The 15,407-nt window shown below is 39.9% G+C and overlaps 1 protein-coding gene across 8 annotated transcripts in view; it reads left to right on the plus strand.

Annotated features, from left to right (window-relative positions):
- Window positions 1-598: 598 nt before the first annotated feature.
- LOC139749349 (uncharacterized) overlaps window positions 599-15,407 on the plus strand; it is a 113,195-nt gene continuing 98,386 nt past the window's right edge. For 2 of the 8 annotated variants that reach the window (XR_011712951.1, XM_071663104.1), the window contains exon 1: window positions 11,675-12,637. Coding sequence is in view for 4 of the 8 variants with exons in the window: in XM_071663104.1 (XP_071519205.1) it covers window positions 12,183-12,637 (455 nt within the window). In the remaining 4 variants the exon portion in view is untranslated. Of the gene's footprint in view, window positions 875-1,047; window positions 1,095-7,146; window positions 7,291-11,649; window positions 12,638-15,407 lie in introns of those variants that run through there. The other 6 variants (XM_071663115.1, XM_071663124.1, XM_071663133.1 and 3 more) reach the window with 6 other exon arrangements.

The following is a 15,407-nucleotide window of genomic DNA, read 5'->3' on the forward strand; positions in this document are numbered from 1 at the left end:
AGAGACTGAGTGTGAACTAATGTGGCCTTTGTTGTTTTTTTTCCTAGCGCTACATTGTGCGCACGCGGTGGAGGGTGGTGCCATCTCATGTGTGGCGGGGAGCCGGCGGAAATGGATGAAGGCAGCATGTATGAATATATGTGTATATGTGTATATATGTCTGTATGTGTATGTATCCATTAAAATGTATAGATATGTATATGTGCATGTGTGGGCGTTTATGTATATACATATATGTTGGTGGGTTGGGCCGTTCTTTCGTTTTTCCTTGCGCTACCTCGCTAACGCTGGAGACAGCGACAAGGTATAATAAATATTTAGAAAAAGAAATTATATATATATATATATATATATATATATATATATATATATATATATATATATATATATATATATATATATAGTTTTCAAGTTAAATCCATGCATACTAGATGTAAGTTCGTGACTTCGTCTCTCGCGACAAGAAGACAAATACTATCCACGTTACCACCTCGTCTTTTGAAGGAGAGGTGTGGCTAGCTGAATGTTAGGGAATGGGGAATGTTCATAATAAGCCTTGGAATGTGTTATGAGAAATATTGAGTTGTTCTTACTGATTTGGGGAACTTGTTGAGAAAGATTTTATTTTTGGAGGCCAAATGTGAATATACGATTACACACACGGACACAGTCCTCGTGAATTACAATGCATTGAATATGCAGTGGTCTTATTTCGTGTGGATAAGATGGCCAAGTCGGTCTTTTCAATCATTGTCATCATAGATGAAGGGGTTTTTGAAATAAACAATATATTCAGTATGCCTGAGAAATAATGACATAGTAAATATTTATACGAACTCTCATTGAGGAATCTCAAGGTAGAAGTGTCGTTAAGGTAAAAACAATATTTTTTTTATATATATAGATTTTTAAGTGTACACATATTTTTGTATGATTTTCATGCTTTGTTTGTTAAGAAGATCCTGTTAAGTAGTGTAAAGCTCCTATCCTCATGTCATTTCATATGGTTAATCGTAAAAGGTTGACAGTAAATGTATGTGTGCACTTCTAGTCGGATGTATGAGTAGATGAGGAATTTAATGCAATATATCGTCGTAAGTGTTAAGCCGGTAACAGTGAAAAATGATGAAAAAACGATGCTGTGAGAAAAATTTATTATCATTTACTGAACTGTTATGACGAAGTAGGCGTACCTCAGGGTTTTCTCTTGGGTCCCCCGGCTAAAGTAACAGTTAACATAAACGTGCTTCCTAAGGCATTTTAGTTAGGTATTTCTCTTTTAAGTTCCTTACTTCAGCAAATTATATAATCCACAAGCCTCCTTACTTTAATACCAGTACTCCTATCCAGTAATTTTATATGTTGATAGCTTGTTCCTGTATAGGCGAATGTTTTGCAGGAATTATATTCTGGAGTTTAAGAGACACTTTTATTTATGAAAAATATTGTATAGAGAATAGATATGTGATGAGGATTGTGATTTTGGTCAGTTTTCCCCATGAATTCGAAAATAAAAAGTTGAGAATGGGGAGGGTTATGAAGATCAGGGAAGATGTCAGGTTGATTAATGCAAAAGTATGCAAAACATTTGTATAGGGTATCAGAACCAATAAAGATCTCTCCAGACTTCCACTAGCAACAAATGTGTATCTTTTTTGATGTATTTTTAAAAATATGTGGCTTATAGTCTCCACTTTACATGCTTTTGCTGGGAGGATTTTGCATTCATGAGTTCAAATGTACAGAAATGCATTAGGTAGTATGTAAAAGTAGTACACAGTACTGTACATCTTGAAATGAAATGATAGAAAAGATGATGGTGATGCCTGTATCACAGTTGGTCAGGGGGACCATGGTTAGGTTAGACTGGAGGAATATTGCAAGGTTGTTGGTTGTTGCATGGAAGATTGGTCAGTTAGGTGTTCCTTGGTGATGTCTGTTCTCTGGATATGTTCTGTAAGGTTCTCGCAGCATCAGGAATGGAGGATTGTTAAGAATATAAGTATAGAGGACCCTGTATTCCAGTGTTTTGTCTCCTAATGATTGGTTTATTTTCCTTAATGTGAGAAACTTTGAGTACTGACAGTTTTTGTATGTTGTTACATTATTTCTAAGTGCTTATGTTTTCATACATGATTTATCTGGTGAGGGTAAGTTACTGCGATTATGTGGTTCTTGGATCCCTCTTTTTGTAAGTGACTGGTGATGTGTCTTAAGTGTGAGATTTATTTTTTGAATTCCTTTTTAGATTTGATCACCTATTTCTGCATTGGTGAGGTAGTGCCAGGAACAGATAAAAAAGGTCACATTTCCTGATATCCATTCTTTAACTGTCATGTGCAATGCACTGAAACCCCAGCTTCCTATCTACAATCAGGCCCTACTGACCCTTCCATTGTTGACCACAGCTGCTTCACATGAATCTTATACCAATATGATTCATGTTATTCTGAAGTTTGCATTCTTCACTGGGCATTTGAATAATGTTTAACTAAAAATTGGACATCTTCAGGTGAACTACAAGCTTGTTGACAGTATGTAAGATTAACACAAGTGAATCTGTATCTTAAAATGATAGATGCAGTGTGGAGGAACATGACAAGATTGTTGGCTGCTGTATGGGAATCAGGTCAGAAGATATTTTCCTTAATGATGTCTCTTTTATTGGTGTATTCTGGTTGTCGAGATAATGATTTTAATGTGTGCTGTATTTCGATTTTTGAATACTTATGTCTAGGTTGTATGTCATGACATTGGTTTGATATCCTTTTGTTTTCAGCCATGATTTCTGTCTTGAAAATAGAATTTTGATGATTTTTCGTGTTGTAGTTTGTGCATTTCAGTACACAAGCATTTTCTGATGCAAATACTTTGCCAAAAGGAAAGACAATAACAAATGACAATAATGTTGGTATATTTTTTCTATAACATGGAAATTTAAGGCAAATCTTCGGTGAGACTCTTCCGATTTTAGGATAGTAAGGTAGCAAGTGTGCCCTTTTTGCTACTCAGCAGGGTTATGGCAGCATTCCCCAGTTCTTTGAATGCACCACATAAAAGGTGCTTGCAGCCTTAGATAAAAGTGGCATTCCTGCAGGTACTCTCTGGAATTGTAGGTGTGTGTGGAGTGGAATGTGAGAGGAATAAATGATAAGGGATGAATTTAAGTTGTAGATACTTTCCTTTTTTCATTCATAGTTGTTAGCTGCTTCATGTGTTATCATGGTAGCACCAGGAACATACATAGAAAGGCTGCATTTGTTCACATCCATTCTCTAGCTTTCATGTGCAATGCACCAAAACCACACCCTATTGATGACCAAGCCCCAAAGATCTTTCCATTATTTCCCCTTTCCACTCACAGTGACAGCATGTCACCCCTGTTATACCATATCGTTCCAATTCGCTGTGTCCCATGCATGCCTTTTATTAAAGGAAAATTAGTCATGGTATATTTGTGTGGAAGAGGGTAAAGGACAATGGGCTCTTGAATAAGGGACCCCATACCCACCTATCACTCCCTCCCCTACTTAGTCATATTCTCTCTCTCTCTCTCTCTCTCTCTCTCTCTCTCTCTCTCTCTCTCTCTCTCTCTCTCTCTCCAAAAGCCATTTGAAGTTCTCCCCAGAGAGTGTCCTTGATTTCTCTTCTCTCTCATTACACACTCCATATGCAGTCATGACAGTTACACTTGATGTTTTGCAACTATTAATTTTGCACTAATAAACTTGCAACTAAACATTTTTCAAACTATTATAATTCATGAACCAATACCTGTATTCCACTCAAATGGCAATGGTGACAGAACACTGATTGTATGCAACAGCATTCATGTTGGAAGTACATAATTTAGATGGAAAGATGTTCATAAATACATGCCGTATTGACACGGTAGACAAGAGCATGACATTTGTTTTTTGTAAGAAATGACACTGTGGATAGTTTGCTTGATATGCAGTCAATGAGGGTGGGGGATTGTTATATCAAATGATATTAAGATATAGGTTTGTGCTTTATTGAAGATGGTACAGTATTTAAATAGGAATGACAAAATATGAAAAAGTGGAAATATTGAGGCATGAAAGATTCAAGTGTATATTCTCGGATTTAGCAGAGAGAATCTGAAATTGTTTAGGATGGGAGTGGCAGCAGTTTAAGCCTGCTTTTGTGGAAGCTTCTCAGGAAATATGTAGTACATCTCATATAGGGTGTGGAAAGGGAAAGACAATATATATGGTAACATGATTTGAGGAAGCTTGTGGAGGAAGAATGAAAAAGACTCAAGTTTACAAGGATAAGGTAAATTTTCTAGAAAAGAGTGATGAACAGAGGACTAAGAGAGTAGAACTGTAGCACTGAGTAGTGATAAGGATGGTATATATCAATATAGGAAAGGAAATAACGCTCTCAGAGGAAAAGTAATGGACACTTTAAAGTTCATAATAAGCTAACCTGGATGGAAGTGAGTCAAAGTAGAAGAGAATTATGTGAAAGGAGTGAAAGTATGTTAAGACATGTTTTGGAGAGTGCAGATGACAAAAGATGGAGATGAAAAAGATGTATCTGTTATTACGATAAGAGTAGAGGTAGCATAGAGGAAAAGGTATATGGAAGAGGAAGGCATGACAAAGGAAGAAGTAATATGCTCATATATATGCCTATGCATTTCAATGTATACACACATATACATACACAGACATATACATATATACACATGTACATATTCATACTTGCTGCCTTTATCCATTCTCGTCGCCACCCCACCACAAATGAAAAACAGCACACACAGATGCACAAACACCCCAATGCGCACAAGGTAACTCTAGAAAAAGACAACAAAGGCCACTTTCGTTCACACTCAGTCTCTAGCTGTCATATGTAATGCACCCAAACCACAGCTCCCTTTCCACGTCCAGGCCTCACAAAACTTTCCATGCTTTACCCCAGATGCTTCACATGCCCTGGTTCAATCCATTGACAGCATGTTAACCCCGGTATACCACATTGTTCCATTTCACTCCATCCCTTGCACGCCTTTCACCCTCCTGTATGTTTAAGCCCCAATCGCTCAAAATCTTTTTCACTCCATCCTTCCATCTGCAATTTGATATCCCACTTCTCATTCCCTCCACCTCTGACATATATTCTCTTTGTCAATCTTTCCTCATTCATTCTCTCCATGTGACCAAACCATTTCTATACACCCTCTTCTGCTCTCTCAACCACACCCTTTTTAGTATCTCACATCTCTCTTACCCTTTCATTACTTACTCGATCAAACCACCTCACACCACATATTGTCCTCAAACATTTCATTTGAAAGACATCCAACCTCCTCCGCACAACCTTATCTATAGCCCAGGCCTCGCAACCATATAACATTGTTGGAACCACTATTCCTTCAAACATACCCATTTTTGCACTCCAAGATAATGTTCTCGCCTTCCACAAATTCTTCAACACTCCCAGAACCTTCGCCCCCTCCCCCACCCTGTGACTCACTTCCACTTCCATGGTTCCATCCGCTGCTAAATCCACTCCCAGGTATCTAAAACTTCACTTCCTCCAGTTTTTCTCCATTCAAACTTACCTCCCAATTAACTTGTTCCTCAACCCTAGTGAACCTAATTACCTTGCTCTTATTCCCCTTTTTCCCAGCTTTCTTCTTTCACACACTTTACCACACTCAGTCACCAGCTTCTGCAGTTTCTCACCCAAATCAGCTACCAGTGCTGTATCATCAGCTAACAACAACTGACTCACTTCCCAAGCTCTCTCATCCTCAACAGACTGCATACTTGGCCCTCTCTCGGAAACTCTTGCATTTGCCTCCCCAACAACCCCATCCAAAAACAAATTAAATGGCCATGGAGACATCAGGCACCCCCGCCGCAAACCGACATTCACTGAGAACCAGTCACTTTCCTCTCTTTGTTCTCATACACATGCCTTACATCCTTGATAAAAACTTTTCACTGCTCCTAGTAACTTACCTCCCACACCATATACTCTTAGTACCTTCCATAGAGTATGACTATCAACTCTATAATATGCCTGCATACAAATCCATTTGTTTTTCTAAGTATTTCTCACATACATTCTTCCAAGCAAACACCTGATCCACACCTCCTCTACTACTTCTGAGACCACACTGTTCTTCCCCAATTTGATGCTCTGTACATGCCTTTACCCTCTCAATCAATTACTTCCCAATCAGTACCCTCCCATATGATTTCCAAGGAATACTAAACAAAATTATTCCTATGTAATTTGAGCACTCACCTTTATCCCCTTTGCCTTTGTACAATGGCACTATGCATGCATTCCACCAATCCTCATGCACTTCACCATGAACCATAAATTGAATATCCTTACCAACCAGTCACCAATAGTCACCCGTTTTTTTAATAAATTCCACTGCATTGCCATCGAAACCTGCCACGTTGCCAACTTTCATCTTCCGCAAAGCTTTCACTACCTCTTCTCTGTTCACCAAACCATTCTCTCTGACCCTCTCACTTCGCACACCACCTTGATCAAAACACCCTATATCTGCCATTCTATCATCCAACACATTCAATAAACCTTCAAAATACTCACTCCTTCTCACTTTACCACTACTTGTTATTACCTCCCTATTAGTCCCCTTCACCGATGTTCCCATTTGTTCTCTTCTCTTATGCACTTTATTTACCTCCTTCTAAAACACATTTTTATTCTTTCTAAAATTTAATGATACTCTCACCCAACTCTCATTTGCCCTCTTTTTCATCTCTTGCACCTTTCTCTTGATATCTTGCCTCTTTCCTTTATACATCTATCAGTCATTCGCACTACTTCCCTGCAAAACTCATCCAAACACCTCTCTCTTCTCTTTCACTAATGATCTTACCTTTTCATACCACCACTCACTACCCTTTTTAATTTGCCCACCTCCCACCTTTCTCATGCCACAGCATCTCTTGTGCAAGCCATCACTGTTTCCCTAAATACATCCCCTTACTCCCCCACTCCCCTTACGTCATTTGCTCTCACCTTTTTCCATTCTGCACTCAGTCTCTCCTGGCACTTCCTCACACAAGTCTCCTTTCCAAGCTCACTTACTTTCACCACTCTCTTCACCCCAAAATTCTCTTTTCTTTTCAGAAAACCTCTACAAATCTTCACCTTCGCCTCCACAAGATAATGATCAGATATCCCTCCAGTTGCCCCTCTCAGCTTATCCCTGGAGATCGGGGAGAAAGAATACTTCCCTTGGATTCCCTTCTTGTCGTAGAAGGCAACTAAAGGGTACGGCACCAGGGGGGCTAGAAACCCTCCCCTCCTTGTATTCTAACTTTCTAAAAGGGGAAACAAAAGAAGGAGTCATGCGGAGAGGGCTCAGATTGGGATGTCTAAATGTGTGTGGGTGTAACCAAGATGAGAAAAAAGGAGAGATAGGTAGTATGTTTGAGGAAAGGAACCTGGATGTTTTGGCTCTGAGTGAAACGAAGCTCAAGGGTAAAGGGGAACATTCCAGTGGTTTGGGAATGTTTTGGGAGTAAAGTCAGGGGTTGGTGAGACAACAAGAGCAAAGCAAGGAGTAGCACTACTTGTGAAACAGGAGTGTTGGGAGTATGTGATAGAATGTAAGAAAGTAAACTCTAGATTGATATGGGTGAAACTGAAAGTGGATGGAGAGAGATGGGTGATTATTGGTGCCTATGCACCTGGGCATGAGAAGAAAGATCATAAGAGGCAAGTGTTTTGGGAGCAGCTTAGCGAGTGTGTTAGCAGTTTTGATGCACGAGACCGGGTTATAGTGATGGGTGATTTGAATGCAAAGGTGAGTAATGTAGCAGTTGAGGGAATGATTGGTGTACATTGGGTGCTCAGTGTTGTAAATGGAAATGGTGAAGAGCTTGTAGATTTGTGTGCTGAAGAAGGACTGGTGATTGGGAATACCTGGTTTAAAAAGAGAGATATATACATAAGTATACATATGTAAGTAGGAGAGATGGCCAGAGAGCATTATTGGATTACGTGTTAATTGATAGGCATGTGAAAGAGTGATTTTTGGATGCTAATGTGCTGAGAGGTGTAACTGGAGGGATGTCTGATCATTATCTTGTAGAGGCGAAGGTGAAGATTTTTAGAGGTTTTCAGAAAAGAAGAGAAAACATTGGGGTGAAGAAAGTGGTGAGAGTAAGTGAGCTTGGGAAAGAGACTTGTGTGAGGAAGTGCCAGGAGAGGCTGAGTGCAGAATGGAAAAAGGTGAGAGCAAAGGACGTAAGGGGAGTGGGGAAGGAATGGGATTCATTTAGGGAAGCAATGATGGCTTGCTCAAAAGATGCTTGTGGCATAAGTGTGGGAGGTGGGCAGCTTAGAAAGGGTAATGAGTGGTGGGATGAAGAATCAATCAATACCCTCCCATATGATTTCCCAGGAATATTCAACAAACTTATACCTCTGTAATATGAGCACTGACTTTTATCCCCTTTGCCTTTGTACAATGGCACTATGCAAGCATTCCGCCAATCCTCAGGCACCACACCATGAGTCATACATACATTAAATAACCTTACCAACCAGTCAACAATACAGTCACCCCCTTTTTTGATAAATTCCACTGCAATACCATCCAAATGCGCTGCCTTGCTGACATTTATCTTCTGCAAAGTTTGTACTACCTCTTCTCTATTTCCCAAATCATTCTCCCTAACCCTCTCACTTTGCACACCACCTTGACCAAAACACCCTATATCTGCCACTCTATCATCAAACACATTCAACAAACCTTCAAAATACTCACTCCATCTCCTTCTCACATCACCATACTTGTTATCACCTCCACATTAGCCCCCTTCACTGAAGTTCCCATTTGTTCCCTTGTGTTACGCACTTTATTACCCTCCTTCCAAAATGTCTTTTTATTCTCCCTAAGATTTAATGATACTCTCTCACCCCAACTCTCATTTGCCCTCTTTTTCACCTCTTGCACCTTTCTCTTGACCTCCTGCCTCTTTCTTTTACACACCTCCCAGTCATTTGCATTATTTCCCTGCAAAAATCATGGAAATGCCTCTCTCTTCTCTTTCATTAATAATCTTACTTCTTCATCCCACCACTGACTGCCCTTGCTAATCTGCCCACCTCCCACACTTCTCATGCCACAAGCATCTTTTGTGCAAGCCATCTCTGCTTCCCTAAATACATCCCATTCCTTCCCCACTCCCCTTACGTCCTTTGTTTTCACCTTTTTCCATTTTGTACTCAGTCTCTCCTGGTACTTCCTCACACAAGTCTCCTTCCCAAGCTCACTTACCCTCACCACTCTCTTCACCCCAACATTCTCTCTTCTTTTCTGAAATCCTCTACAAATCTTCACCTTCGCCTCTACAAGATAATGATCAGACATCCCTCTAGTTGCACCTCTTAGCACATTAACATCCAAAAGTCTCTCTTTCACACGCCTATCACTTAACACATGATCCAATAACGCTCTCTGGCCATCTCTCCTACTTACATACGTATACTTATGTATATCTTTCTCTTTAAACCAGGTATCCCCAGACACCAGTCCTTTTCCAGCACATAAATCTACAAGCTCTTCACCATTTCCATTTACAACACTGAACACCCCATGTACACCAATTATTCCCTCAACTGCCACATTACTCACCTTTGCATTCAAATCACCCATCACTATAACCTGGTCTCGTGCATCAAAACTACTAACACACTCTCTCATCTGCTCCCAAAACACTTGCCTCTCATGATCTCTCTTCTCATGCCCAGGTGCATATGCATCAATAATCACCCATCTCTCTCCATACGTGTAGGAAGAGAGGAAAGTGATTGCTTCTCATTGAATGTTGGTTTGCGGCAGGGGTGTGTGATGTCTCTATGGTTGTTTAATTTGTTTATGGATGGGGTTTATAGGTAGGTGAATGCAAGAGTTTTGGAAAGAGGGGCAAGTATGCAGTCTGTTGTGGATGAGAGAGCTTGGGAAGTGAGTCATTTGTTCGCTGATGATACAGCGCTCGTGGCTGATTCGTGTGAGAAACTGCAGAAGCTGGTGACTTAGTTTGGTAAAGTGTGTGAAAGAAGAAAGCTGAGAGTAAATGTGAATAATAGCAAGGTTATTAGGTACAGTAGGGTTGAGGGACAAGTCAGTTGTGAGGTAAGTTTGAATGGAGAAAAACTGGAGGAAGTGAAGTGTTTTAGATATCTGGGAGTGGATTTGGCAGCGGATGGAACCATGGAAGCGGAAGTGAATCATAGGGTGGGGGGGGATTCTGGGAGCCTTGAAGAATGTGTGGAAGTTGAGAACATTATCTCGGAAAGCAAAAATGGGTATGTTTTAAGGAATAGTGTTTCCAACCATGTTGTATGGTTGCGAGGTGTGGGGTATGGATAGAGTTGTGTGCAGGAGTTGCAGGAGGGTGGATGTGCTGGAAATGAGATGTTTGAGGACAATATGTGGTGTGAGGTGATTTGATCGAGTAAGTAATAATAGGGTAAGAGAGATGTGTGGTGATAAGAAGAGTGTGGTTGAGAGAGCAGAAGAGGGTGTTTTGAAATGGTTTGGTCACATGGAGAGAATGAGTGAGGAAAGATTGACCAAGAGGATATATGTGTCAGAGGTGGAGGGAACAAGGAGAAGTGGGAGACCAGATTGGAGGTGGAAAGATGGAGTGAAATAGATTTTGTGTGATCGGGGCCTAAACATGCAGGAGGGTGAAAGGCGTGCAAGGAATAGAGTAAATTGGAACGATGTGGTATGCCAGGGTTGATGTGCTGTCAGTGGATTGAACCAGGGCATGTGAAGCATCTGGGGTAAACCATGGAAAGTTCTGTAGGGCCTGGATGTGGAAAGGGAGCTGTCGTTTCGGTGCATTATTACATGACAGCTAGAGACTGAGTGTGAACGAATGTGGCCTTTGTTGTCTTTTCCTAGTGCTACCTCGCACACATGAGGGGGGAGGGGGTTGTTATTTCATGTGTGGAGAGGTGGCGATAGGAATGAATAAAGACAGACAGTATGAATTATGTACATGTGTATATATGTATATGTCTGTGTGTGTATATATATGTATACATTCTTCCCCTTCTACTTTCACTGCTTTAGTTATTAGAAAAATGACAAACAAGTTTAGAAAAAGAAAATAAGAAAATGTATACCTGTTATACGCAGGGGTGATAATGTAAGTTGATAAAAAGTGTCAGGAAATTGCACTATTTGATTATTCAGTCAGTTCTGTAAAAATAAACTTTAGGCATGTATTTTGAAACTTTTTCCATGGTACAAAATTTTTATGGTAGCCTTTTAACCATTTTTATTTCATGCTTTATCATATGTCAGTTCCAAAGTTGTTTCCCACAATATCATTTAGAATTATAGCAAGCAAGTCTCAAAAGATCTTATGCTAATGTAAGTAAAGGTGCAGGTATTGTGTTGGAACTGTTAGAATACCACATTACTAATGACCTTACAGATGTACTTGCATCCGTGGAACAATGTTATATATGATAGTGAAACAGCACTTAATTTTTTAGTCGTGGTTGCTGATGCAGTGTTATGTTTTTGGGAAATTTACTGCTAAGGAAGGGAATTATCTCCTGTATCCACAAGATCCTGATATACATCAAAATACTTTGCAGAGTTACCATGCTTTATAAAGTATTGTGAATAGTTAAAGGTGTGACTTACCAGGATTTTGCTTCATCATACCCTAAATTATTGTCCATTAGTGAGAGCATTAGTGGCAAGGCAGTGTCCTGACATTGGATTAGATTATCTTGTGTAACTGACACTGATATGAAGAGATAATGAGATAGTAAACAATGGGTCGGTATCATGTTCTTTAGGTACGCATTTGTGACCCCATTAGTTCATAGGCATGCATTGCCTGTGAATTTGCCAGTGATTTTGCTGTAGGAGTCTTGCATAAGCCAAAAAATATATAAAGAACCATTGAACAAGACAGTTTTGATATGAAAATGAAACAATAGTGTTTACCTTCTATGAACTGATTTTGGATATTTTATTTTTTCTATTGTTTTATTTATAATTATTTAATTGCTTTTTTTGATGGTGGATCTGATATTTGGAGAGAAGATTTGAAATCAGAATTAAAACATCAAGAGTCCTCAGGAATATCAAGAATCGTCAATCGCTCTGACAGCACACAACCATAGACATGAAGAAGAGTAAAGACTCAGCCTATTTACTATCTGTTCCTTTAGATGATGCTTCATCTTTAGACAGTCAAGTTTTTGTGAAAATGCATGAAATTACTAACAGTTCCTCTGTATCAGAATTTGCTGATGCTGAAGAAGACAGCCAGAAAATGAACACTGGTCACCAAAGCCAGATATCTCTGAGGATGTATGAAGTTCATCCCAATTTTTCCCCACCAGAGTGTTTTGAATCAAAAGATGATGGTCACTGTAATATTTCCCAAGACGTTTGGACTTACTCAATGAATAGGATGAATCAGGATGAGTGTAATGGTATCTTGTATTTAGACATGGACAGCATTTCTGATGCAACAGATGGGAAAGAGAGTGCAGACTCGGATGACAAATACAAGGAATCGTCTGGCAGTGGCTATTTTACGTGCCATTCAAGAAATGATGAAATAGATGGTATTATGTGAGTCTTTTTCAGTATTTGTATTTTTATTGTAATTTCATATGATAATCTTTGAATTTATCATTTTAGATTTACTGTAATGTAGAAAGTCTTTTACTGATATTGTAAAATGATGAAATACATGTTGTATTATTGGCATGATTGATGACTAAACAAACAGCATAGGTCAGCATCTCTCAGCTTTCACATTGGAATAATGCTCTCAGAATATTATGGCACAATTGTTATCACTGAGTCATAAAGCTTGCAAAACTGAGTGTGGTAATGCAGTTGGGTCGATATGGATTGCTTTTGTTATGGGCAGGTTTGATCACCTTTGAGTGAGATACTGTCTAAAGTGGAAAGTAGCAATGGCTATTTTTGTAATTTAGGTAGATGAAAGATTTGCAAAATACTGTTTAAAGGACTGAGTCTTTGGGTTAATTATGTGGCAGGCAAGAGCTCTATATATGTTTGAGAAATAGATATGGAAAAAGATATTGATATTCAAATGAAGGAAATTTTTTATTATTATTATTATTTTGCTTTGTCGCTGTCTCCCGCGTTTGCGAGGTAGCGCAAGGAAACAGACGAAAGAATGGCCCAACCCGCCCACATACACATGTATATACATACACGTCCACACACGCAAATATACATACCTATACTTCTCAATGTACACGTATATATATACACACACGGACATATACATATATACACATGTACATAATTCATACTGTCTGCCTTTATTTGTTCCCATTGCCACCCCGCCACACATGGAATAACAACCCCCCTCCCCCCTCATGTGTGCGAGGTAGCACTAGGAAAGACACCAAAGGCTCCATTCGTTCACTCATATTTCTGCTTTAAAGGTGGTGTCTGTGTTTACTCCAACATCAACACACATGTTGCATGCCTCAGGGACCTTGAGTCTTCAAACTTGGGCTCAAGGTATGTCTCCCAACTACCATGCTTTTCCTTTTTCACCTATTGCTGTCCTAAATTTTACAAATTGTATATCATTCTTTGACTATTTGAACTCCTGCCATGAGACTGTGGCATCGTCTCATCCAAAAGCCAAGATCATTTACTAATGGGATATCAGTGTTTGCCAAAGGGAATGGTTTTATTCCTCCTATACGGCTGGTGGGGAATTGGAGCCATCACATTCTACATTCTCAGCAATCTAGAGCAAGTTATCTCTCACCCTACCCATATTCCTGACGGCTGATATTCTGGATCTGTTTTTCTTCTCTAGTCCATCCCGCTGTGACGACACAATCTCCTTGCTAATTGGTTCATCAGATCACATTCTCATAAATGTATCTGTTTTAATGGCACCTCCCCATCCAGCAGCCCCTTCCAAGCACAGACATTGGCACTTCAATAAAGCTGACTGGAATAACTTACAAATATTCTTTTCTGACTTTCCTTGGGTAAATTACTGTTTTTCAATTGGTGAAGCTTCTATTTCAGCCAAGCGCATAGCAGAGGCTATTGTTTTAGGAATGGAATCATTTAATGGCTCTTCCTCTAAGATGGACCTCTTCTGCCAATCTGCCAATCCATGGTTCAACTGCTCCTGTTCTGAGGCCATTCAGATAAGGGATCAGGCTTATTAGGCTTTTATCACTGCCTGTAATCATTGCAAGTACATTATCCATGAGGCAAGGCATTCCTTTACACAAGGGAAGTGCAATAACTTCTCCCCATCATCCACTGATAGGTCATGCAGGCCTTTGGATAAGGGCATTGCTAACAACAGCTGTCGCTCCATCTTTTCCTCACTTTTCTCTTTTGTTGGTACTGTAGCTATCTTTTCCCAAGAGAAAGCAACTCTCTCTGGTCCCCATTTCTCTTAACTTTACTTAGGATGATTCTGGTATTCCTTCACCCCCTGATGCTCCTCTTGCTAATCTTATGCCCCTCTTTGTAATCTCTTTTCAGACTTTCAGAAAAGTGCTTCTCTCTTTGGACACCTGCAAGGCTTATGGTCCTAATGGCATCCATCCCCTTATACTGAAAGAGTGTGACTCTGAACTTGCACCTGTGATTGCTCATCTCTTCTGATTCTGCTTAAGAACCAGAACTTTTCTTAAAAGTATGCATTGGTACATCCCATCTCTAAGAAGGTTGACCATCCAAACCCTTCAAACTGTCGTCCTGTTGCTTTGACATCCACAGTTTCCATTTGTTCTCTTGGCTTTTGCACATTATATGCCTCCTTCCAAAGCATCTTTTTTTTTTATTATTATTATTATTTTGTTTTGTCGCTGTCTCCCGCGTTTGTGAGGTAGCGCAAGGAAACAGACGAAAGAAATGGCCAAAACCCACCCCCATACACATGTATATACACACACGTCCACACACGCAAATATACATACCTATACATCTCAATGTACACATATATATACACACACAGACACATACATATATACCCATGCACACAATTCACACTGTCTGCCTTTATTCATTCCCATCGCCACCCCACCACACATGGAATACCATCCTCCTCCCCCCCTCATGTGTGCGGGGTAGCGCTAGGAAAAGACAACGAAGGCCTCATTCGTTCACACTCAGTCTCTAGCTGTCATGTAATAATGCCCGAAACCACAGCTCCCTTTCCACATCCAGGCCCCACACAGCTTCCCATGGTTTACCCCAGATGCTTCACATGCCCTGATTCAATCCACTGACAGCACGTCAACCCCGGTATACCACATCGATCCAATTCACTCTATTCCTTGCCCGCCTTTCACCCTCCTGCATGTTCAGGCCCAGATCACTCAAA

This window comes from Panulirus ornatus, chromosome 1, assembly GCF_036320965.1.
Source record: "Panulirus ornatus isolate Po-2019 chromosome 1, ASM3632096v1, whole genome shotgun sequence".
Lineage (NCBI taxonomy): Eukaryota > Metazoa > Arthropoda > Malacostraca > Decapoda > Palinuridae > Panulirus > Panulirus ornatus.